The 26,019-nt window shown below is 52.5% G+C and overlaps 1 protein-coding gene across 4 annotated transcripts in view; it reads left to right on the top strand.

The window, feature by feature from the left end:
• Positions 1 to 25,237, top strand: part of LOC138447789 (nuclear factor interleukin-3-regulated protein-like) — a 36,426-nt gene extending 11,189 nt beyond the window's left edge. For all 4 annotated transcript variants that reach the window (XM_069604140.1, XM_069604139.1, XM_069604138.1 and 1 more), the window contains exon 2: positions 20,405 to 25,237. In XM_069604140.1, the coding sequence (XP_069460241.1) occupies positions 20,454 to 21,728 (1,275 nt within the window). In that variant the 5' untranslated portion in view covers positions 20,405 to 20,453 and the 3' untranslated portion in view covers positions 21,729 to 25,237. The remainder of the gene's footprint in view (positions 1 to 20,404) is intronic.
• The last annotated feature ends 782 nt before the right edge of the window (positions 25,238 to 26,019 follow it).

The raw sequence follows: 26,019 nt of genomic DNA, 5'->3' as shown, positions 1-26,019 counted from the left end.
AGGTGTAAGGGTAGAGCCATGTGTGAGTCCGAGCCCTGGGATAGCACAGGGCGCTGAAGGTCAGGATTAGGTCTATGGGTAGAGCCATGTGTGGGTCCCAGCCCGGGGGGATAGCACAGGGCGATGAAGGGCAGGATTGAGGTGTGAGGGTAGCGCCATGTGTGGGTCCCAGCCCTGAAGGATAGCACAGGGCGATGAAGGGAAGGATTGAGGTGTCAGGGTAGAGCCATGTGTGGGTCCCAGGCCTGGGATATCACAGGGTGCTGAAGGTCGTGTTTGGGGTGCAATTAATGGCAGAGCTTTGCACAAGACGAACCCTAAAATATTAGTGGTGGCTGCCGAACAGGGTTGAGGTGCATTGGCAGAGCTCTGTGCAATAGCATCTTGAAGCGTTTATTAGGCACAGAATGGAATTACCATACTAAATGACCCCAGGCTCAAATAACCGGACAGACCCAAACAATATGGCAAAGTACTACTTAATTGTAAGTTCAAAATAAAGTGGGGCGGTCTGGCGAGCAGCAAGCAGTGATCCGCACACGATTTTAAATACACCAAGGCTTTATACCTTAATATGTGTCAGCTATGACGCCATCCTACTTGGCACACGTAAAACCTATTGAAGGGAGGAATTGGTTAGGGGAACATATGTACCTATAGTATGCATAAGTGTTAATAACGCCATTGGCTGCCCCTTATCGAGTAGGCACGCCTTGAGTTACCTCTAAATGCTTTTACTACCGATTATAACAGAATACAGTAGCGGGTTGGCCTGTGCAACTTTGTATAGCAGGTTGGTACTACCTGGACCCATGAGACTGGTTGGGATTCCCTCCCAATCTCGGACCTTCGGCTCATTAGCAGCATGTAAACAAAACGAGACCTAGGTGCAGGGAATGACTGCGGGCTACTACCCTCTTGCTCCAATTAGTATATGATGTCTCATTGGTCAGGCCCTTAGCCAATGTTTCTCCTTTGTAGATGACCTTGCAGCCTGTTCTTTGCTCTGGGATCTTTGAGGGAGTGTGGGTGCAGCATTATCTTCCTCCGGAGCTTGTTTTCACCCTCTGAGTCACGTGTGAGGAGACCATGAATTTGTCAATTTCGATCTCTTATTTGCTGCTATTTGATTGCATTGTACGAGGTGCTATTACTCCTCTTGGCCTCAGGAGACTTGATCACTCCATCTCACATATGCTTTCTGCATTTCTAATGATCCAGTACTTGGCACTTGTGGATGTTTCCTTTTTAGCTTAATCTAAGAGAGATATGTGTCATGTCCTTGGCGTATCCTCTTGACTCCCTTTGTTCCTTGCAATGATTCCTTGAGCGACATCCCTGATCCCAAGCCAATTGGCTCCTCTCCATCCTTCACACAAAGCTGTTTTTCCGGCGTCTCCCGTCCCGGCAGCCGTGGTCTGTTTCCGAGGTAGCTCCATTAGATTCAATACGAGTCCGACGTCCATCTTTTTCCCCATGGCCGCTTTAATCACATTACAGGTTATATCGCAGCAAGCTTCCTTATGTTACCTCTACCTTGCATTTCCACGCATATACATTTACTGCGCCTCTTCTCACCTGTTTCTTTGATACTCATGAGTTCTTCAGACTTGATTACATGTTTCTCTTGTTGCTTGAGTTACATCTTTTATTCTTTTGAATATTCATGGATCGTTTCAGCTCGTCCATGTGTCTTTATTTACTTCATGACGTCACTCTGCAGCTGTTCGATTTTATTTATAGATTTTCAATGTTTATTGCGGTGTGTCGACATCCGTCTACTGTCTTAGCTCCAATGCTGGAGCTGGTGCGACCCCGGTGCTTGTTTATCAGGAGTACTGCAGGCTAGGGTGGACGTGCATTGATGGAGCTGGTGTGGACCCCGGTGCTTGTTCATCATGGGTAGTGCAGGCCAGGGTGGACGTGCATTGCTGGAGCTGGTGTGGACCCCGGTGCTTGTTCATCAGCGGTACTGCAGGCCAGGGTGGACGTGCATTGCTGGAGCTGGAGTGGACCCCGGTGCTTGTTCATCAGGGGTACTGCAGGCTAGGGTGGACGTGCATTGATGGAGCTGGTGTGAACCCCGGTGCTTGTTCATCAGGGGTACTGCAGGCTAGGGTGGACGTGCATTTATGGAGCTGGTGTGGACCCCGGTGCTTGTTCATCAGGGGTACTGCAGGCTAGGGTGGACGTGCATTGATGGAGCTGGAGTGGATCCCGGTGCTTGTTCATCAGGGGTACTGCAGGCTAGGGTGGACGTGCATTGATGGAGCTGGAGTGGACCCCGGTGCTTGTTCATCAGGGGTACTGCAGGCTAGGGTGGACGTGCATTGATGGAGCTGGAGTGGACCCCGGTGCTTGTTCATCAGGGGTACTGCAGGCTAGGGTGGACGTGCATTGCTGGAGCTGCAGTGGACCCTGGTGCTTGTTCATCAGGGGTACTGCAGGCTAGGGTGGGCGTGCATTGATGGAGTGGACCCCGGTGCTTGTTCATCATGGGTACTGCAGGCTAGGGTGGACGTGCATTGATGGAGCTGGTGTGGACCCCGGTGCTTGTTCATCAGGGGTACTGCAGGCTAGGGTGGACGTGCATTGATGGAGCTGGTGTGGACCCCGGTGCTTGTTCATCAGGGGTACTGCAGGCTAGGGTGGACGTGCATTGATGGAGCTGGTGTGGACCCCGGTGCTTGTTCATCAGGGGTACTGCAGGCTAGGGTGGACGTGCATTGATGGAGCTGGAGTGGACCCCAGTGCTTGTTCATCAGGGGTACTGCAGGCCAGGGTGGACGTGCATTGATGGAGCTGAAGTGGACCCCGGTGCTTGTTCATCAGGGGTACTGCAGGCCAGGGTTGACGTGCATTGCTGGAGCTGGTGCGACCCCGGTGCTTGTTCATCAGGGGTACTGCAGGCTAGGGTGGACGTGCATTGATGGAGCTGGTGTGGACCCCGGTGCTTGTTCATCAGGGGTACTGCAGGCCAGGGTGGACTTGTATTGATGGAGCTGGTGTGGACCCCGGTGCTTATCAGGGGTACTGCAGGCTAGGGTGGACGTGCATTGATGGAGCTGGTGTGGACCCCGGTGCTTGTTCATCAGGAGTACTGCAGGCTAGGGTGGACGTGCATTGATGGAGCTGGTGTGGACCCCGGTGCTTGTTCATCAGGGGTACTGCAGGCCAGGGTGGACGTGCATTGATGGAGCTGGTGCGGACCCCGGTGCTTGTTCATCAGGGCTACTGTAGGCCAGGGTGGACGTGCATTGATGGAGCTGGATTGGACCCCGGTGCTTGTTTATCAGGGGTACTGCAGGCTAGGGTGGATGTGCATTGATGGAGCTGGTGTGGACCCCGGTGCTTGCTCATAAAGGGTACTGTAGGCTAGGGTGGACGTGCATTGATGGAGCTGCTGCGGACCCCGGTGCTTGTTCATCAGGGCTACTGTAGGCCAGGGTGGACGTGCATTGATGGAGCTGGTGCGGACCCCGGTGCTTGTTTATTAGGGGTACTGTAGGCTAGTGTGGACGTGCATTGATGGAGCTGGTGTTGACCCCGGTGCTTGTTCATCAGGGGTACTGCAGGCCAGGGTGGACGTGCATTGATGGAGCTGGAGTGGACCCCGGTGCTTGTTCATCAGGGGTACTGCAGGCCAGGGTGGACGTGCATTGCTGGAGCTGGTGCGAACCTGGCGCTTGTTTATCGGGGATACTGAAGGCTAGGGTGGACGAGCATTGATGGAGCTGGTGTGGACCCCGGTGCTTGTTCATCGGGGGTACTGCAGGCTAGGGTGGGCGTGCATTGATGGAGCTGGAGTGGACCCCGGTGCTTGTTCATCGGGGGTACTGCAGGCTAGGGTGGACGTGCACTGATGGAGCTGGTGCGGACCCCGGTGCTTGCTCATCAAGGGTACTGTAGGCTAGGGTGGACGTGCATTGATGGAGCTGCTGCGGACCCCGGTGCTTGTCCATCAGGGCTACTGTAGGCCAGGGTGGACGTGCATTGATGGAGCTGCTGCGGACCCCGGTGCTCGTTTATCAGGGGTACTGTAGGCTAGTGTGGACGTGCATTGATGGAGCTGGTGTGGACCCCGTTGCTTGTTTATCAGTGGTACTGCAGGCCAGGGTGGACGTGCATTGCTGGAGCTGGTGCGAGCCCGGTGCTTGTTCATCAGGTGTACTGCAGGCTAGGGTGGACGTGCATTGCTGGTGTGGACTCCGGTGCTTGTTCATCATGGGTAGTGCAGGCCAGGGTGGACGTGCATTGCTGGAGCTGGTGCGACCCCGGTGCTTGTTTATCAGGGGTACTGCAGGCTAGGGTGGACGTGCATTGCTGGAGCTGGTGTGGACCCCGGTGCTTGTCATCATGGGTAGTGCAGGCCAGGGTGGACGTGCATTGCTGGAGCTGGTGCGACCCCGGTGCTTGTTTATCAGGGGTACTGCAGGCTAGGGTGGACGTGCATTGATGGAGCTGGTGTGGACCCCGGTGCTTGTTCATCAGGGGTACTGCAGGCTAGGGTGGACGTGCATTGATGGAGCTGGTGTGGACTCCGGTGCTTGTTCATCAGGGGTACTGCAGGCCAGGGTGGACGTGCATTGCTGGAGCTGGTGCGACCACGGTGCTTGTTCATCAGAGGTACTGCAGGCCAGGGTGGACGTGCATTGCTGGAGCTGGTGGGAACCCGGTGCGTGTTTATCAGGGGTACTGCAGGCCAGGGTGGACGTCCATTGATGGAGCTGGTGCGGACCCCGGTGCTTGTTCATCAGGGCTACTGTAGGCCAGGGTGGACGTGCATTGATGGAGCTGGATTGGACCCCGGTGCTTGTTTATCAGGGGTACTGCAGGCGAGGGTGGACGTGCATTGATGGAGCTGGTGTGGACCCCGGTGCTTGCTCATCAGGGCTACTGTAGGCCAGGGTGGACGTGCATTGAGGGAGCTGGTGCGGACCCCGGTGCTTGTTTATCAGGGGTACTGTAGGCTAGTGTGGACGTGCATTGATGGAGCTGGTGTTGACCCCGGTGCTTGTTCATCAGGGGTACTGCAGGCCAGGGTGGACGTGCATTGATGGAGCTGGAGTGGACCCCGGTGCTTGTTCATCAGGGGTACTGCAGGCTAGGGTGGACGAGCATTGATGGAGCTGGTGTGGACCCCGGTGCTTGTTCATCGGGGGTACTGCAGGCTAGGGTGGGCGTGCATTGATGGAGCTGGTGCGGACCCCGGTGCTTGCTTATCAAGGGTACTCTAGGCTAGGGTGGACGTGCATTGATGGAGCTGCTGCGGACCCCGGTGCTTGTCCATCAGGGCTACTGTAGGCCAGGGTGGACGTGCATTGATGGAGCTGCTGCGGACCCCGGTGCTTGTTTATCAGGGGTACTGTAGGCTAGTGTGGACGTGCATTGATGGAGCTGGTGTGGACCCCGGTGCTTGTTTATCAGTGGTACTGCAGGCCAGGGTGGACGTGCATTGCTGGAGCTGGTGCGAGCCCAGTGCTTGTTCATCAGGTGTACTGCAGGCTAGGGTGGACGTGCATTGCTGGAGCTGGTGTGGACCCCGGTGCTTGTTCATCATGGGTAGTGCAGGCCAGGGTGGACGTGCATTGCTGGAGCTGGTGCGACCCCGGTGCTTGTTTATCAGGGGTACTGCAGGCTAGGGTGGACGTGCATTGATGGAGCTGGTGTGGACCCCGGTGCTTGTTCATCAGGGGTACTGCAGGCTTGGGTGGACGTGCATTGATGGAGCTGGTGTGGACCCCGGTGCTTGTTCATCAGGGGTACTGCAGGCCAGGGTGGACGTGCATTGCTGGAGCTGGTGGGAACCCGGTGCGTGTTTATCAGGGGCACTGCAGGGCAGGAATAGATGGAGTCCGAGTTAGGAGTGAGAGCTGCTTTGATCGAGCTCCCCAGTGGCCCCTGTACTGGAATAGCAGAGGGGGATGGAGCCAGTCACGATTGATGTGCATTGGAAGAGCTGTACCTGGGGGATTGCAATGCTTGATACACCTGCTGTTGGTAGTAACGCAGCTGTGTGAAGCCCAGGCACCGGCCTGGATTTTCAGGTGTACTGTCAGTGGGAGTGGCGATGACTGACATATCGCCCCCCCCACCCCCTCCTCTACGCCCAGTACAGAGTCTCGCGCAGTGGCGCTATTTACTTCGAGAATCTGCTATTAACAGATTCCTAGAAAGCTGGCGGTTCCTGGAAGCAGTAACGGCAGTGCGTCACAGACGACAGCACACCAGCCCCCACCCACCCCTCACAGAAACATCTCCCTCCAGGCAAAGCCCTCCGCCCCCGCCCATCGCGCACCAGCCTGCCGCCCCCGCCCATCGCGCACCAGCCTGCCGCCCCCGCCCATCGCGCACCAGCCTGTCCCCCACAGGCCTTCTACTTCACATGTAATACCAGGCCTACCCCCAGCCTGTCCCTCACAGGCCTTCTACTCCACATGTAATACCAGGCCTACCACCAGCCTGTCCTTCACATGCCTTCTACTCCACATGTAATACCAGGCCTACCACCAGCCTGTCCTTCACATGCCTTCTACTTCACATGTAATACCAGGCCTTCCACCAGCCTGTCCTTCACAGGCCTTCTACTTCACATGTAATACCAGGCCTACCCCAGCCTGTCCTTCACAGGCCTTCTACTTCACATGTAATACCAGGCCTACCCCAGCCTGTCCTTCACCGGCCTTCTACTTCACATGTAATACCAGGCCTACCCCAGCCTGTCCTTCACAGGCCTTCTACTCCACATGTAATACCAGGCCTACAGCCAGCCTGTCCCCCACAGGCCTTCTACTCCACATGTAATACCAGGCCTACCACTAGTCTGTCCCTCACAGGCCTTCTCCCTCATATTACATACCAGGCTCATGCCAGCCTGTCCGTCACAGGCCTTCTACTTCACATGAAATACCAGGCTCATGCCATCCTGTCTGTCACGGGCCTTCTACTTCACATTAAGTACCAGGCTCATGCCAGCCTGTCCATTAAGGGCCATCTACCTCAACTGAAATGTCAGGCACATGCCAACCTTTCCCTCACCACCCTTCTACTTCACATGGAGTAAAATGGCCATGACAGCCTGTCCCTCAGAGACCTTCAACCACATCAAAATACAAGGCTCATGCTAGCCTGCTCTTCGCAGCACTTCTACCTCTCATGAAATACCAGGCCCATGCCAGTATGACCTCACAGGCCTAGCACAGGTGAAATACAACGCCCACACTAGCCTGTTCGTTGCAGGCTTTCTTCCTCACATGGAATACATGTCATGCCAGCCTGCCCCTCAATGGCCCTTTACCACATATTAAATACTAGGCTCATGCCGTGACCCCCACAGGCCTAGCACACATGAAACACAATAGCCACACTTGCCCAATAAACATGGCAGCCGGCCTCTCAATGCCCCTCAATGGCCTTTTATCATATATTAAATACTAGGCCCATGCTAGTCTGACCCTCACATGCCTAGCACACATGAGCCCGATATTCATGCCAGCCTGCCCCTCAATGGCCTTTTATCATATATTAAATACTAGGCCATGCCAGTCTGACCCTCACAGGCCTAGCAAACATGAAACACAATAGCCACACTTGCCCAATAGTCATGGCAACCTGCCCCTCGATGGCCTTCGACCACATATATGTTACAAGGCTCATACCAGTTTGCCCCTCCTTGGTAGAGAATGCATGCCCTATATCAGTCTATCCCTCCCAGACACGTGCCAAATACAGGCCCCGTGCTCTACACCAGCATATCTGTCAACGGCTTGCTACAAAAATATCAGGGAATGCAGACCCAATACCAGCGTATCCGTCACAGTCATGCTACGGAGGTTGGAGGGAATACAGGCCCCTGCCATTGTATCTATCCCAGCTATTCTATACATACCCCAAAGCAGCATATCCACCCCAGGCAGCCTACAGATATATGGGATACATAACAGCCTACGCATCACAGCCTATGCATCACATAAGTTGTAATCAGGCCCCATATCCGCATATCCATCACAGGTATGCAACAGAGAATGGTGGGAAGATGGGCTCCATACTAGTATATCTTAACCAGACATTCTATAGATACAGAAAATACAGGCCACATAGCTTATCCATCACAGGTATGCAACAGAGTTGTAAGGGACTACAAGCTCCATGCCAGCATATCCTTCACAGGCATGATACAGACATGCCAATGAATCTGGCATATCATAACGGTAGTGCTACAGAGATACTGGGGACCCTCCCAGCCCATCACTCACAGACCTCTTACCACACATGTAGTACATACATGCCATACCCCCCCCGCACCCCAAGGCACTTTACCCTATAAAAATAGGCAATACGGGGCCCAAGGTGCCTGCCCGCCAGACATCTTTATGGTAGGGGGAGGGATGGTCTAAGACTCTAAGGCATAAAGAGCCTGTCCCTTATAGGAATACCTGGCATCCTGCATTTTATCCTAGGATTTAGGGGATATTGTGACCAGTCGGCCTGTCCTTCCCAGACATCCCTCTATACAGATACTGGGAATACAGGGCCCATACCGGCCTGTCCTTCCCAGATATCCCTCTCTGCAGATACTAGGAATGCAGGACCCATATCGGCCTGTCCTTCCCAGATATCCCTCTATTCAGATACTGGGAATACAGGACCCGTACCAGTCTGTGCTTCCCAGACATCCCTCTATACAGATATTCGAAATACAGGACCTATACCAGCCTGTCTGTTCCAGGTATCCCTCTCTCAAGATACTGGAAATACAGGACCTATACTGGCCTGTCGTTCCAAGTGATCCCTCTCTACGGAGACTGGGAATACAGGACCCATACCGGCCTGTCCTTGCCAGATATCCCTCTCTGCAGATACTGTGAATACAGGACCCATACCGGCCTGTCCGTTCCAGGAATCCCTCTCTACAGATACTGGGAATGCAGGACCCATACCGGCCTGTCATTCCTAAGCTCCCTCACCTGTGCATGCGACCAAAGAGATACCGCAATCTATTGGCATCCCCTACATTCGGATTTAAGGACCTTTATTGGCAGGTTGGGAACAATTTGGTGACGTATTTATCTTGGAAGCAAGACAACGCAGCGCAACACAGGTTCGAATCCCGATTGCGCGATTAGAAACCAATCTCTGGTATTAAGCGCGTTATAAAAGAACAATTATCATGTTTATCTTCTCAATTATCAATATTCAGTGCATTGATGATGATTGATGGCTAATCCTCTAAAAACAAATATCCGTTGTTATAATAGTAGGAGAACTAAATCTGGGAGTTTTAAATGGACAATGGGTAAGAGTGTTCTGAGGTGTCTTAAGTCTCTCGAAGATTATGATATCACTTTGGAAATGCTTGTCCGTGATCCCAATTTAGCTAAAAAGAAATTGCTCGATCTAGAATGGATCAATACATGTGAAGGGGCGAAGAAGGGATCAATCTACTCGGATTTATCTCTAGGAAATAAAAAGAGGTAGATTACCGAGTTACATCAGGCATTGTCCAGGAGGAAGATTCCTGACACCTTTATACGAATACGAAGTAATCTCATCGATACTCGCGAAATCCTGCTGATTGTCGATTCTAAAGCCGTACACCAAAACTCTAAAACATTTAATGATCGCCTGCCCTAGTTTGCAAGAAAACAAGAAAATGTTTAGTGCATATGTTTATAATGTCTCCTCTTTAAATTTAAATACCTTTTTGGTTTTATATTTTAAGAGAAGCCATCCTCATTGTTCATTAAGGTAGTAACCTTTTTAAAGTTTGTGAAATTGAACGATGTGTTTTAACTTTGTATACATTTTAAATTGAATTTTAGATTGTATTTAACTAGTAAGAATTTGCAGATGTGTTTTAGATTTTGTTTCTTTTTCTTGTATACAGTGTTTGTATAAGGTTTGTAATAATCTGATGTACAATAAAAATAGATACAGGTAGTGGTGGGCCCAAGCTCCCTGTCCCTCCTGTTATGCTACCTCACAGATACTAGCAGTGCAGGATCCAAGCACCCCGTCCCTCCTGTTATGCTACCTCACAGATGCTAGCAGTGCAGGATCCAAGCACCCCGTCCCTCCTGTTATGCTACCTCACAGATGCTAGCAGTGCAGGATCCAAGCACCCCGTCCCTCCTGTTATGCTACCTCACAGATGCTAGCAGTGCAGGATCCAAGCACCCGTCCCTCCTGTTATGCTACCTCACAGATGCTAGCAGTGCAGGATCCAAGCACCCGTCCCTCCTGTTATGCTACCTCACAGATGCTAGCAGTGCAGGATCCAAGCACCCCGTCCCTCCTGTTATGCTACCTCACAGATGCTAGCAGTGCAGGATCCAAGCACCCCGTCCCTCCTGTTATGCTACCTCACAGATGCTAGCAGTGCAGGATCCAAGCACCCCGTCCCTCCTGTTATGCTACCTCACAGATGCTAGCAGTGCAGGATCCAAGCACCCGTCCCTCCTGTTATGCTACCTCACAGATGCTAGCAGTGCAGGATCCAAGCACCCCGTCCCTCCTGTTATGCTACCTCACAGATGCTAGCAGTGCAGGATCCAAGCTCCCCGTCCCTCCTGTTATGCTACCTCACAGATACTAGCAGTGCAGGATCCAAGCACCCCGTCCCTCCTATTATGCTACCTCACAGATACTAACAGTGCAGGATCCAAGCTCCATGTCCCTCCTGTTATGCTACCGCACAGATACTAGCAGTGCAGGATCCAAGCACCTTGTCCCTCCTGTTATGCTACCTCACAGATACTAGCAGTGCAGGATCCAAGCTCTACCTCACAGATACTAGCAGTGCAGGATACAAGCTCGCCGTCCCTCCTGTTATGCTACCTCACAGATACTAGCAGTGCAGGATCCAAGCACCCCGTCCCTCCTGTTATGCTACCTCACAGATACTAGCAGTGCAGGATCCAAGCTCCATGTCCCTCCTGTTATGCTACCGCACAGATACTAGCAGTGCAGGATCCAAGCTCCCCGTCCCTCCTGTTATGCTACCTCACAGATACTAGCAGTGTAGGATCCAAGCTCCCTGTCCCTCCTGTTATGCTACCTCACAGATACTAGCAGTGCAGGATCCAAGCACCTTGTCCCTCCTGTTCCTGCTACCAATGAGACACTGCGAGTGCAGGATTCAAGCACCCTGTCCCTCCTGTGCATGCTACCAACGGGACACTGCAAGTGCAGGATCCAAGCACCGGTATGCAGTCTTTCCATCGAATCATTATCCATCAAAATGTATTAATTGAAATGCTTTTCGGTCGAAAAGCATATTCATAGAATTTTTTTTCATTGAATTTCCAACTCAAAAATACTTTTAAAATATATGTATGGGAGACCGCCAGGGGGCGCGGAACATGACGGACCTGTGAGCTTGCGCTCCGTCAGCACTGCGGGGCCTAGTGTGCTTCGAGGATCCACGGCCGGGATTTTAAAGCAGCCCCAGAGGAGACCTCTGTCCCCGGATTAAGGGGGAAGCCCCACTCGCCCAGCAGCCCGAGACGCCAGCCTCCCTAGGCGCAACCACGGAGAGAGTCACTGGGAGCGGGAAAGACACAGCCCGCCGAACGCAAGCGGCGCCTACAGCGCGGGAGACACCTCCGAGCTTCCGCCGAGCGGGCCCCTTGGAGGCACACGGGAACCGCCAGCGGCGTGGGAACTACCCCCCCTACAATCACCACAATATCAGGGAAGCCGGGGTGCTGGGGGAGGCACCCCCTCGTCCACAGCCCGGAGAGAGACACCAGGGGCCAGATACCAGAACGCTGGGGGGAGAAAGACGAGGCCGCTCCGGAACCCGTCCCTGGCCAGAGAGGACGGGACTGCCCCGCGCCGATCCAGGCGCTCCCCGGCTGCGCCCCGTGTGAAAGCCTGGGCACCTGGACCACAGAGGACCCGGAGAAAGTCGGGCCGCAAACGTGAGGGACCGTGCTCCCGCTGCTCTCGGGCCCCACGGAGGGGCCCGGCCCGAAATCAACCGCCGATACAAGGTGAGGAGCCGAAGGGGGGGAAAGCAGGTTGGTGTTGGCATTGTGGCCGTGGCATTCTACAACAAGAAGGGGCCGTGATCCCCGACCTGAGCTCCTAGAACATTCCAGGGGGACCCGGCATAGCGGCGCCACCTCCCGGGTGCCCGCCCTACCCCCGATCCTGGAGCAGACCCCACTCTCCGGCGCTATTAGTTCTCTCCAGCGGTTTCGCCGCCAGTCCCCAACCCAGCCCGAGGGCCCCAGAGTCATCATGCCGGCTGTGGGGGACCCCCCCCCCGACAGCACTGACCAGGGATGACCTCAAGGATATCCTCCAGGAGATCAGAGCGCTCTGCACAGACATACAAGCCTCCATTGTAGACCTCAAGGGGAGAGTGGACACCCTGGAAGACAAAATGGAGGGGATGGAAAACAACCATCTACAGGCGGACCTCCTCCACATGAAATATGAGGCCAGGTTAACAGACTCGGAAATGAGAGAAGAGGACATGATCCTTAAGATGGACGATCTAGAGAACAGGGAACGTCGAAACAACCTGCGCATTATGGGGGTGTCTTAGGAGAGCGGGGAGATGCCCGCGGATGTGGGGAGAAAAGTCCAGGGCCTAATCAATCAACTCTTCGCACTGGAGGGGGGCAAAGAGGTCCAGCTGGAAAGGGCGCACCGAGGTGGAGGCGGTGCGGAGGGAGGCCCAAGATCCATCGTGGTGAGGTTTCTCCACTACAGGGAGAAAATGGAAGTACTGGAGAAGGCAAAGAGGCTGGGGAGCTTCATCTTTGAAGGGGACATCATTAAGATTTATCAGGACCTTTCGACCCTCACGCTCACCCGCAGGAGGGAGTTCCGTCCACTCACACAATGGCTGACAAGCCAGGACATGAGATACAGATGGTCCTTCCCATTCGCCCTATCCTTCGAACGGGCGGGGGTTGACTACAGGGTGATCAGTGGTAAGGAGGCAACGCAAGTTTTACAGGCACTCAAGGGAGACCCTCCGGAGGAGAGAGAAGGAGCGGGAACCCAGCCCAGACCGGAAATGGAGAGGGGACCGTTGGGTCCCTGGTCGGAAAAGAAGAAAACAAAGGGCAGGAGGAAATTTAAAAAACCCAACACCCCACCGTCGGAGGCTGGAGGAGACTAACGAAACAACTATAAACTCCTGGGATACATCAGGTCCATAGTGGCACAACCCCGGCCGGGGACAGGATTTTCTTTTGACCAAGAGAACTGCGATGCACAATCATGTTTTGGCTTTGGCGGCTTGCCCGTTGGCAGGCGTCACAAACAGGGGAGGGAAGGGGGAGGAGGGAGGGGGGGATGGGGCAGGGGGGGAAAACGGGCTAGGGGAGGAAGGAACTCGGGATCTCCTTGGATCCAGCCATAACGGGGGACAGGGCAGCTCCCGCCGAATCGGGAAGCCGATGAACATCATGCTTGGGAATAATGGCAGACCATGAGCGAAAGGGCCGGGTGCAGATGATCAGAATTGGCTCACTTAACGTCAAAGGGCTTAACTCCCCAACTAAGCGCTCTCTTCTAGGGCAAGAAATGAAGAACTCGGGGACAGACATCCTCTTTGTGCAGGAGGCCAGATTGGTGAAGGGTGAGGAGAGGGCAATCCCTGGATCGCATGTGGGCCAGGTATTTTGGGCGTCCAGCGCCACTAAAAAGGCGGGGGTTGGGATCCTGATCCACAGGCACCAAAAACGAACAAAGGTTTCCCATTGGGAGAGGGAGGATGGGAGGGTCCTGATGGTATCCGGTAATCTCCACAACTCAAGAGTCTCCTTGGTATCCATTTACTGCCCCAATGTAGGCCAGAAGGAATTCATCCACGAGGCCATGGGAGAGGTGATGCGCAGGGCGGAAGGTCTCCTGGTACTGGGTGGGGACCTCAACATGTGGGCGGACCGGGATTTGGACCATAGCGGAGGGGCCACCCAACCAGGCGGCGTGGGGGGAGGCCCGGAATGGGGGCTCAGAGACCTGATGTGGGAAAGGGGACTTGTGGACATTTGGAGGGAACGTCACCCAAGAGCAAAGGGGTACACCTTTTACTCAGCAGCCCATGGGACAAGGACAAGAATAGATTATCTGTTCACAGGTCACCAGTTCATGAGTAGAATAGACGCGTGTGATATTCGCCCTGTCAGTTGGAGGTCGGACCTAAGCATCTCGGGCTTAAAGGCCAGGGAATCTTTGTGGAAATGCAACGACTTCCTGCTCAGAGACGCAGTCTTTAGAGAAGAAATGTCCTCGGCTATCAGAGAATATTTCGAGCTAAATGACACGGGCGAAGTGGATCGGGATATCGTATGGGAGGCGGCAAAGGCAACTTGGAGGGGTAGGCTGATAAGTGAAGGAGCCTCCAAGAAAAGAGAAAGGACCCTTCTAGCTCACAGATTGAGGTCGGATATACTCTCCCTAGAAAGATCTGAGGGGAAGGGGGAAGGAGAAAAAGAGAGGGACCTAGGCCTGGTGAGGGAAAAGAGACAGGAACTCAGGGATCTAGAATTAGGCAAAATAGTAGCGGGACTCCAACACCTGCGTCAGAGGTACTACGAGAAGGGGGACAAGGCCGATGCTATGCTGGCGGCCAAACTCAGAGGTCAGAGAGCGGACAGGTGGGTCCAACAAATCGGGGATGATGTAGAGGGGAAATGTACAGATCAGGAAGACATAGCAGAGAAATTCGCTAGTTTTTACGAGAACCTATACGGAAGAGAGGGGGTTGTGGAGAGGGAAGCACTGGAGGCATACCTCAATGGGGTCTCACTCCCGACCCTTGGAATGTTGGAATCCGCGGCCCTAGATGCCCCAATAACAGAGGAGGAGGTGCTGAAAGCAATATCAGGGCTGAAGCTGGGTAGGGCCCCGGGGGAGGATGGATTCACTGCAGGCTTCTACAAGGCTTTCTCGGGTTTACTGGCGGGTTTCCTAGCGGGTCTATTTTCAAACATAATGCAAACAGGGAAGGCACCACCATCATTTGGCAAGGCACTAATCACGGTGATCCCAAAGGAGGGGAAGGACCCTACGGACTGCCGCTCCTATAGACCTATCTCCCTCCTTAACGTGGACGCGAAGCTGTTCACGAGAATTGTTGCCACGAGGCTGGACGGCCATATGCCGAACCTAATCCACTCAGACCAGGTGGGGTTTATACAGGGAAGACAGGGAGCCGATACCCTGCGCAAAACTCTGCATCTCATGCGGGTCGCGGCTCCAATGGGTGAGAACCCAGTCCTTGTGTCCATAGATGCCGAGAAAGCATTTGATCGGGTCGACTGGGGGTTCCTACATGGTGTCCTAGAAAAGCTGGGCTTTGGAGTGGGGATCAGACGGGCCGTCAAAGCCCTATACATGTCACCTTCGGCCAGAGTGACTGTCAATGGTCGCCTGTCTCCCATTTTTGGCCTCCAGAGGGGGACGAAGCAGGGCTGTCCCCTTTCCCCACTTCTCTTTGCCATGACCATGGAGATTTTCGCAGAATACCTCAGAGGTTCTTCCATGGTGCGGGTCATAGTGGTGGGAGACCGTACCTTTAAACTCGGCCTGTACGCAGACGATATCCTGCTCCACCTGAGGGAACCCACGCGTTCAGTTCCGGCGGCCCTTCAGATCATCGACCAGTTTGGCAGGTTCTCAGGCTTTGAAGTTAATGTCAGCAAGTCCGTGATCTTCCCATTTGTCCCGGGTGCTGATAGGTGCTTACCTGAATTGCCCCCTTTGGGCCTTCAGGTCTGCGTCGATGGGATAAAATACCTGGGGATCAACATCGTAAGACCCAATGAGGACCTGAGCCTGGCAAACTACCCCCCCTCTGTTTGAGAAATTGTTCAGGAAGATGGAGGGTTGGGGGAAGGGACAAATCTCATGGATGGGTAGAATAAATGCGATAAAAATGAACCTGCTCCCCAGAGTGCTCTACCTCTTCCAGATGCTCCCATTGGAGGCCCCGGTGGCATACCTCGGAGAGGCCAAGAGGCGAATACTGAAGTTTATTTGGCAAGGCCAGAAGCCCAGAATAGGGTATGAGACCCTCACCCTTCCCAAAGAAAGGGGAGGTGTGGCCCTCCCAGATCTCGACACGTACCACAGGGCCGCCCAGCTCAGGGTTTTGGCCCCCCACCTTAGAGAAGACCCCAACAAACAGTGGGTCTACATTGAAAACTCCTTCCTAATCCCAGTTACGGTGGGTGAATGGTTGTGGGTCCCACTTAAGAAACTTCCGAGAAGAATTAAAGACCACCCCATTAGGGGAACTATGTGGAAGGCACTAGCAGGGAAGGGACATAAGGATGGAGTCACCACATGGCCCTCCCCACTCAGTCACATATGGTCCACACCAGTACTGGAAGAGATTCCGGGACACGAAAATTACCAGTCCTGGTTCGAAGCGGGGCTTTGTAGGGTTGGCCAACTGGTGAGGGTTAACTCTTTCATACCGATCCAGGAACTAGAGGAGGCGCTGGGTATCGGCAGACTTTCACCACTACTATACCTTAGACTCAAGGGCATTCTAATGAACCCAAAACTGAAGGAATGATTACAGAGGGGGCTCACCCCAGTGGAGAAAATACTGGACTCCCATACGGAAATGAAGGGCCTCGTCTCACTCCTGTACACGGCCCTCCTGGCTCCCTGAGAGGGAACCACTGGGAGCCTCAGAAGAAAATGGGAAAGGGGTCTAGGCTGCACCATAGGGGATGGTCATTGGGGGAAGCTCTGCACTAGGGCCTTCAAGACGTCGATTTCATGCCAATATAAGTCCCACGCTGTCAAGCTACTCCACAGGTGGCAGTACGACCCGATTACTCTTTCCAGGATGTTCCCAGACGTACCCCCAGTGTGCTGGCATGGGTGTGGGGAAAAAGCCAATTACTGGCATATATGGTGGACCTGTCACAAAGTCCAGACTTATTGGTCCGAGGTGCTTAGTTGGATCAGGGATGCGGGGGAGGGGGACTACCCGTTGGGCCCCATACTGGTGATTTTTGGCCTGCAATATAGAGATGAGCACTGGGAAAAGGTACCGGCCTTGACACACACCCTACTGCTGGCTGCTAGAGCGGCTCGGGCCAGGACCTGGAAAAGACAAACACTCCCAACGAAGAGGGAATGGGTGACAGTGGCCAAGGACATTTACTTCATGGACAAACTAACGGCCGCAATACATGGCTCTAGTGTACAGATTGAAACCGACTGGCTGCGTTTCATGGAGGTGTTTGTCAACTCGGAGGACAAGTCTCCGGGGTAATAGGACACCTCCACCCGGCCCATAACTACCTTGTGCATGGATCCCTATGCATGGGAATCTGAAGAGTCGATTATACATAGTTGGCCCCGGGCCCGGCTGGTGCTGCCCAGAGAGAAGAACCACAAATTGCGGACTCTGAGTTCCTAGGGGAGGGACAGGGGGGGTGAAAAGTGTTAAAGCCTTGTGTTTCTATCAAGTTTTGAAGTCATTATGGGCATGTGCCCAATGTATACTACATGCATAAGTTTGCTTTTTCTCGTTCTTGAAAAACCAATAAAAATTGAATTTAAAATATGTATGGATGTTTGGGTTGGAAATTCAATGGGTTGAGGAAAGAGTTACATTTTGAAAATGGGAGGTTCGGGGGGGACCCGATCCGCCCCAATAAACACCACAAGTTAGAGGGAGCTGTTCAGTGCTGAAATACATTATAGATTTCAGCACTGGACAGCTCCCCCTGACTTGTGTAGTGTGCGCTTTAATTTTATTTTCTAGGACTGGGGACCTTTATCTTACTTTATTGGCGGGTTGAGGGGGAACCCCCAATAAAAAATAAAATAAAAGTGCACACTACACAAGTTAGAGGGAGCTGTCCAGCGCTGAAATACATTGTAACTGAATTGAATAGATTTCAGCGCTGGACAGCTCCCTTTAACGTTATAACATTATGCATGTTTCATCGACTTTCCATGCAAAAAATGTAAAGTGTTTATATAACGAAACCCTTTTCAATGAAAGGGTTTCAATGCATAAAGACTTTGCACTTTATGTATGGCAATTCGATGAAACGTCTTTCAATGAAAAAGATTTGATGGAATAAACCCTCGATGGAAAATATTCAATGGAAAGACATGTAACCCCAACCCAAGCACCTGTCCCTCCTGTGCATGCTACCAACAAGACACTGCAAGTGCAGGACCCAAGCACCCTGTCCCTCCTGTGCATGCTACCAACAAGACACTGCAAGTGCAGGACCCAAGCACCTGTCCCTCCTGTGCATGCTACCAATGAGACACTGCAAGTACAAAGTCCAAGCACCCTGTCCCTCCTGTGCATGCTACCAACGAGACACTGCAAGTGCAGGATCCAAGCACCCCGTCCCTCCTGTGCATGCTACCAATGAGACACTGCAAGTGCAGGACCCAAGCACCCTGTCCCTCCTGTGCATGCTACCAACAAGACACTGCAAGTGCAGGACCCAAGCACCCCGTCCCTCCTGTGCATGCTACCAATGAGACACTGCAAGTACAAAGTCCAAGCACCCTGTCCCTCCTGTGCATGCTACCAACGAGACACTGCAAGTGCAGGATCCAAGCACCCTGTCCCCCCTGTGCATGCTACCAACGAGACACTGCAAGTGCAGGATCCAAGCACCATGTCCCTCTTGTGCATGCTACCAACGAGACACTGCAAGTACAAAGTCCAAGCACCCTGTCCCTCCTGTGCATGCTACCAACAAGACACTGCAAGTGCAGGATCCAAGCACCCTGTCCCTCCTGTGCATGCTACCAACGAGACACTGTAAGTACAAAGTCCAAGCACCCTGTCCCTCCTGTGCATGCTACCAACGAGACACTGCAAGTGCAGGATCCAAGCACCCTGTCCCTCCTGTGCATGCTACCAACGAGACACTGCAAGCGCAGGATCCAAGCACCCTGTCCCTCCTGTGCATGCTACCAACGAGACACTGCAAGTACAAAGTCCAAGCACCCTGTCCCTTCTGTGCATGCTACCAACGAGACACTGCAAGTGCAGGATCCAAACACCCTGTCCATGCTGTGCATGCTACCAACGAGACACTGCAAGTGCAGGATCCAAGCACCCTGTCCCTCCTGTGCATGCTACCAACGAGACACTGCAAGTGCAGGATCCAAGCACCCTGTCCCTCCTGTGCATGCTACCAACGAGACACTGCAAGTACAAAGTCCAAGCACCCTGTCCCTCCTGTGCATGCTACCAACGAGACACTGCAAGTACAAAGTCCAAGCACCCTGTCCCTCCTGTGCATGCTACCAACAAGACACTGCAAGTGCAGGATCCAAGCACCCTGTCCCTCCTGAGCATGCTACCAACGAGACACTGCAAGTACAAAGTCCAAGCACCCCGTCCCTCCTGTGCATGCTACCAACGAGACACTGCAAGTGCAGGATCCAAGCACCCTGTCCCTCCTGTGCATGCTACCAACGAGACACTGCAAGTGCAGGATCCAAGCACCCTGTCCCTCCTGTGCATGCTACCAATGAGACACTGCAAGTGCAGGATCCAAGCACCCTGTCCCTCCTGTGCATGCTACCAACGAGACACTGCAAGTACAAAGTCCAAGCACCCTGTCCCTCCTGTGCATGCTACCAACGAGACACTGCAAGTACAAAGTCCAAGCACCCTGTCCCTCCTGTGCATGCTACCAACAAGACACTGCAAGTGCAGGATCCAAGCACCCTGTCCCTCCTGAGCATGCTACCAACGAGACACTGCAAGTACAAAGTCCAAGCACCCCGTCCCTCCTGTGCATGCTACCAACGAGACACTGCAAGTGCAGGATCCAAGCACCCTGTCCCTCCTGTGCATGCTACCAATGAGACACTGCAACTACAGGATCCAAGCACCCAGTCCCTCTCCTGCATGCTTCCAACAAGACACTGCAAGTACAGTACCCAAGCACCCCGTCCCTCCGGTGCATGCCACCCAATAGATCCAGTGAGTCCATGATCCGGGCTACCTTTCTTTCCTGTGCTTGTTACCCTACAGATATAGGGAATTCCAATATCCAAGCTCCCTGCCCCTACTCTGCATGCTGCCCAACATACACAGGACGTCTGTGGTCTTAGCATGCTGTCATTGGTGTTATGTTGTATGCGTGTGTATATATTACTTGCTTTCATGTAACTGTAACCAGTCTCAGTCCCTGGTTGAGGCCTCCTCGGGAAACGCCCCCCCCTACCTCTGTCGCCTCTTATGCACGTCATTTCTGTGAGAGTTGAGATCCTGAATGTTTAATACAATATATCAATTTTCGCTCTTGGTGTCGTAAAGTAGGGCGGTCCTATTTGGAAATATGCGTAAGGGCTTTGGCCTGGGACTGGGAGAACTGCTGTTGCATGTCAAATTGTCACAATTGGCCAATTGAACCTTGTGTCCTCTCTCTTTCAGCCCTGGATAAGCGAGAACGATATTGGTTGAGAAGAACAGCACGCACAACATGAACACCCCTCCGACGGACACCTTCCAGGAGATGTTGGAGATGCAGGAGGATGTCGTTCCGCCACCGCCCGCGGTTCACACTCTGGAGATGTGTTCCCCAACAGAGAACTTTGTTGATGAGGCGGCATCCCTAATGAGCGCCAATAGCATGCTAGCACACTCCCTGCTAGGCCGCAGCTCAGCGAAGCGCAAGGAGGCGGCCATCTTGCGTCGCAAGCGGGAGTTCACCCCTGATGAGAAGAAGGACGACGGCTACTGGGACAAACGGAAGAAGAACAACGAGGCTGCCAAGCGGTCACGCGAGAAGAGACGGGTCAACGATGTGGTTTTGGAGAACCGGGTCATCGCCTTGCTGGAGGAAAATGCCAGACTGAAGGCAGAACTCTTAGCACTCAAGTTCCGCTTTGGCTTAGTCAAAGACCCTGCAGAGCCACCATCCCCTGCTCCACGGTTTTCCAGTGCCGTGCCATCAGGGTACCACACCAGGATGGATGCCAGCTTTGCTGGCCCCATCTGTGATGGCCGTGAGGTTGCCATGAGTCGCCCAGCATTTGGGCGTCTTGCACCACCCCAAGAGCCACCTGGCTACTCCGAGGACTCCGGCTTCTCCACGCCAGGGAGTTCCAGCATTGGCAGCCCAGTGTTCTTTGATGAGCGTACCAATGACCAGGAGAAGTTTTCACCACGCCAGGAGGAGGCGGCCTGTTTCGATGGTACCCTCTGCCATGGCATTGACTCTGACCGGGAAGGTGGCAGGGCTTCCCCAAGTGACCCGGGACGCTGCCCCAGATACGAAGTGCCGGATACAGTGAAATGCTTGCCGCACAAGCTCCGATTCAAGATGTGTACGGGGGCCGAGGAAGTGGAGCTGGACTCGCGCCCTCCCAGGGACAATGTCGTCGTTATGGCTTCTCCCCCGCAAACAGACAGCGCCCCCCCCAAGACATCCTACCCTATCCTCCAAGCAGGACCCTCTTCTCACAGCAGCACCTCTAGGGGGCCCTCCTTAGCTTGGCGTCCACATGGGACCGTGGGTAGCCATGAGGACCAACGCGGACATCCTCCCTTCCTCTGTTCTGAGGAAACCCCCAAGTTTGTAGGGCAGGGTGGCCCATCATACCCCTATGCCAACCCTTTGCCCGTCCATCCGGACTCGACTGGCTACCATGAGTCAGAAAACAATGTTCTGAAAAACCAGTTGGCTTCTCTCTCTGCCGAAGTGGCCCAGCTGAAGAAACTCTTCTCTGAGCAGATCTTGATCAAAATGAACTGAACGAAGGGCGAGAAAGACTTCTCAACGAACCGTTCCAGCCAATGGGCTGCTCCATGGTGACATCTGGTGCACACCGGGAATGCCAGTCCTGACTCACTAAGCCATCCATAGGAAACCTTGAAAGCAGGGAACTTGAGGTCAGTGAACAAGGGGCGCAGATGAGACCAATGACCGACCATCTGTAAAATGGAGTCTTCCAGACAAATTGGGTCAATGGCAACCACTTTGTTGTCTCTGGAGCAGCCCTAAGATTGAAGGCGTCTACCTGGTGGTGTGCCGTCTCACGCAACAAAGTATGCTACAGGTGCAGAGGTCTGTGAGTACCTGTGGGATAGACGTGCATTCTCACATGCCCACGGACCCAGGAACAGGGCGCCACTATATTTCTGCCTGCAATGCCGAATGGCACCTGGTGCCCCTCAGCTTTCCAGAATGTTCTGCAGTTTAGGGTGGCCAACTTTCCCAAATCAATTTGCAGGGCACTTTATACACATAGGCGCTACGTGGTTCAAGCACGGCATGTGGGCCACGGCGTCGCCTCCACACTCCTATCATGGACGCTCTGGGTAAAATGATTGGTATCCTCTGCAATTGATTCATAGTATATGGGGTTTTGTTGGCCGCTGGTCACCGCTAGACCACAGGCTCTTAACTGCCAAGTCCTGGGCTGAAGTTAAACGAGTTAAACAGAAGCCGGCTGAAGAGGCGAGATGGTGGTAAGTCTTCAGCAGGGCCTGGCTGGCATTCAAAAAGAGGCAGGCAGATAATATGACTTAGGAAGAGACAGGCGATCCATTGAGGAGGTCAAAGACGTAAGGCAGGCCTGCTCCTTTGGCTCTCCTGCTGTTTGAGACTGCAACTCCCATCAGCCCTAGCCAATGTGGTCAGTTGTGAGGGATCATAGACTTTGTAAGCCAAAACCACCCGGATAGCTACCGATTGCCAACCTCTGAAGTATGTGAAGTGGGTCTGTGAGCAGCCAACATGTCCACTCCAAACGGGCCGTCACAGAGACCCCAAGTTTCCCCCTGCCATGCGTGAAAGAGGCATCCAGTCCTGTTTTTTTGAATTCTGGGAGTTGTAGTTTTGTCTTTTCTGTAAATTCAAGACTAAAGGAGGCGAGATACCTCCTCGGGCCTGTGTCACCACCCTTGCTGGAGACCTTACTTTTCCTGTTCTACAATGTTAAGAATCCTACAAACCCTGACTCACCTGTGTAGCCGGGCTTGAAACCGTCCTGGGTCTCTGTGGTGATTGGCTAAGTTAGAATTTGGTACCTTTGCCCGTCCCGCAAACATTTCATGCAGGGCCAAACCTTTAAAAATGGAACAGTCCTGCAAAATAAAGGGCTGCTGCTAACTCTACTACTAATTTTGGCTGAAATGTATATTTGATTTGATCAAAGATTCCTGAAAATAAATTGACGTTACCCGCAAATGTCTTACCCGTGACCCCCAAATCTCTTGAAATTTGACATTAACACATAATTTGCAAAAATGGAGTCAAATATGGAGAATTGTATGGTATTCCTTGCTGATCTCCCAGGAAGCAGTTTGTTAGCTTGCTCCATTTGATAAAAATCCTAAACAAGGCCCTTTTATTTTCTAAATGTTTCTGGGCTGCCTAGCTTTGCCACAGGAGTCGGGGAAGAAAGGGACCGACCGGGGGAAGAAAGGGACCGACCGGGGTCTGGAAATATGACAACAATGCATTTATTTCACTAGGGCACGGAAAATACTTTTTGGTGAGCTGTGCCAATACTACCCTAATAACAGAACACTAAACAAGGGAGAAGGTGCTGGGAGCCGGGTTGAAGGCGGGAGTGGGGAGAGCTCGGCGTCCAATGGGAGGCCAAGCAAATGAATGATGGAGCAGCTGCCAACGTCACTTCCTGCACGAAGTCTGGCCTCACAAAGCTAAGCCCAAGAGGTATACATCGTAAGAACTGTCATGAAAAGGACACAATGAGATGGAGTCTATAAATCACGATTGCTTCTAACTTAAAGCATGAAATTCTTCGGACCCGATTCGTGGAATTTATTTGCACGGTTCAAAGTGCCTTTGCACTGCAGACACTAACCCGGATTCGTGGAACTGTTCCAAGTGTATTTTTGCAGCGCACGGTCATTTTGTACTGCAAAAGTGACTTTGCACTGTAAAAATACACCTGGCACAGTTCCACGAATCAGGGTTTGTGTCGGCAGTGCAAAGTCACTTTTCAACAGTGCAGTTACTTTGAACCGTGCAAACAATTCCATGAATTGGGCCCGAAACCATGTAACAATTAAAGGCTGAGTGGAAGGTCGAACATTTTACTAGGAACACGTTTAATTTCTAACCAAAGAAATCAGGAGATAACGGTGGCGTCAAAATCAGGTGACCGATCTTTTTTGGGAGCGAGCCAAAAGATCTTGACCTACACAATCAACAGAATGGTCGAGAATTCGTTTCCTTTCAGTGACTTGCAGGAACCATTGTGAACGGAAGTGATGCCGGGGGAGGTGCGCAAAAGGCTCTGGCCACTTCCTGTCTGGACAAGTGGCACCATGTTGGCTGGAGAGTAAGGGGGGGGGGGCCCATATGCGCGTGCCTCGATGCCATGTTCTGACACCCGGAAGTCTGACTGCAGCATGGTGTGCCTAGGCCCCTGAAGGCAGGAAGTGATGTATCTGCGTGGCCGGAAGTGGCGTCAAAATCACGTTTCATCAGAGTCCTCTGCGAGATGGCAAAAGCGGGGCTGGGCGGGAGCGTGGGATGTTGTGGTGCACCTACACAAGGGGAGCCAAATGCACTTCCGGTCAGAAGTTACTGTGTGGTAACTCACTGGAAGCCTGATCCGCTCAACTACACAAAGACAGGAAGTGGCAGCACTGCTCATGCGCAAACTGCACCGACGTCACTTGCTGTCTGACAGATCCCATCGGAACCGGAAGTTAGGTTACTGCACGCACACACAGGTGGCGTTGATGTCGCTTCCTGTCTGAAGTCGCAGCAGTGACCGATGGTGATATGCATAGCTCTCAACCATTTGTGTTGCAAAAGCGGGTGAAATCACCCGATTTTGTTTTTGGCGGGTGAGACGCTCATTGGAATGAATGGGCGTGCAGGGGGCTTGGCGGGTGAGTCAGCCCTTTACAAGGCGGGTGACACCCGCCAAAAGCGTGTGAGTTGAGAGCTATGTGCTGGGCAAACAGGAAGTGATGTCTCTGCTTTTGTGCAAAGTGCTGCAACATCAGCGGATGTTTGGTGTCTGTCTAAATTGGCCTGTGCTTTTGTCAATGTAGCCAGGTTTGGTGCTGGCCGGGCAGTTCTCCCATGTAGGTCACATTAACCCTAACTTGCATTATCCATCCTTAATTCAGGGCCATTTCAGTGAATTGATACACTGTGTGTAAAGTTCTATTTGTATATGTGTGTTTGTGTGCGTGTTTATACTTTTATGGATTCTGTGGCTGTTTTTAAATTGTACTGTTTTTAAACCTCTGCAAATAAATAGATTTGTTTTTGGACCTTGTGCTGGGCAGTGATTTCTTTCCTTTGCAAACAGGGGACCCCAGAGGCAGCACGCGCACATCTCCAAAAGAGTCCAGTGGAATGTGTTGTACGGTGACTAGATGGCCATTGTTTGGGGCGGGGGCTTTGGGGGCACTGTGTTTTGTTGAAATTGTGTTTGCCTTTAGCAAGTTGGAAATGAATACATGACATAACATGAAACCATCTACTTGTGGCGTTTAGCCCACGTTATGCAGATTCGGGCATGCACTGAGCAGGACCCTGCAACGTTGGTTCCCAACCACGTAAGTGAATGGTACTGGCGTCGATGGCAGACAATGAGGCGTGCCGCCAACAGGTAAGTAGGGGGCAGGTGGTGTGGGGGAAGGCCCCTGAAATCATGCGTGATTACACTGCAGCGCGCATTTCAAATTCAGCTTTTTCGAATTTGAAATTTTGTGATGCAGTGAATCACATAGAGCGAGTATGTGGTTGTGACTTAGGTTTTTCTGGTCTACACTGATTGATTTATGTTGAATGAATTAAATAAAAGAAAAAATCCCAAGTTGAGACTGCGCTCAGTTTGTTCAACAAATGTTTTATTATATTGATGCCCTTTGCGATGACACGTGTTTCGGTCCCTCTTGGACCTTTTTCAAATCAGGGCAAGTTTTAAATATCAATAAAAAAAAAATGAGTGGTCACAAAATTATGAAGATTGGTTCCAAAATAGTATAAAAGCAAGAAAAAATGAAAGTCACAAAAATGTTCATTCACATGTTAGACCAGTTATAACAAA

This window comes from Ambystoma mexicanum, chromosome 3q (assembly GCF_040938575.1).
Source record: "Ambystoma mexicanum isolate Mex_15411 chromosome 3q, UKY_AmexF1_1, whole genome shotgun sequence".
Taxonomy (NCBI): domain Eukaryota; kingdom Metazoa; phylum Chordata; class Amphibia; order Caudata; family Ambystomatidae; genus Ambystoma; species Ambystoma mexicanum.
Note: the sequence above shows the minus strand (reverse complement) of the source record. Positions and strands in the feature narration are given on the sequence as shown.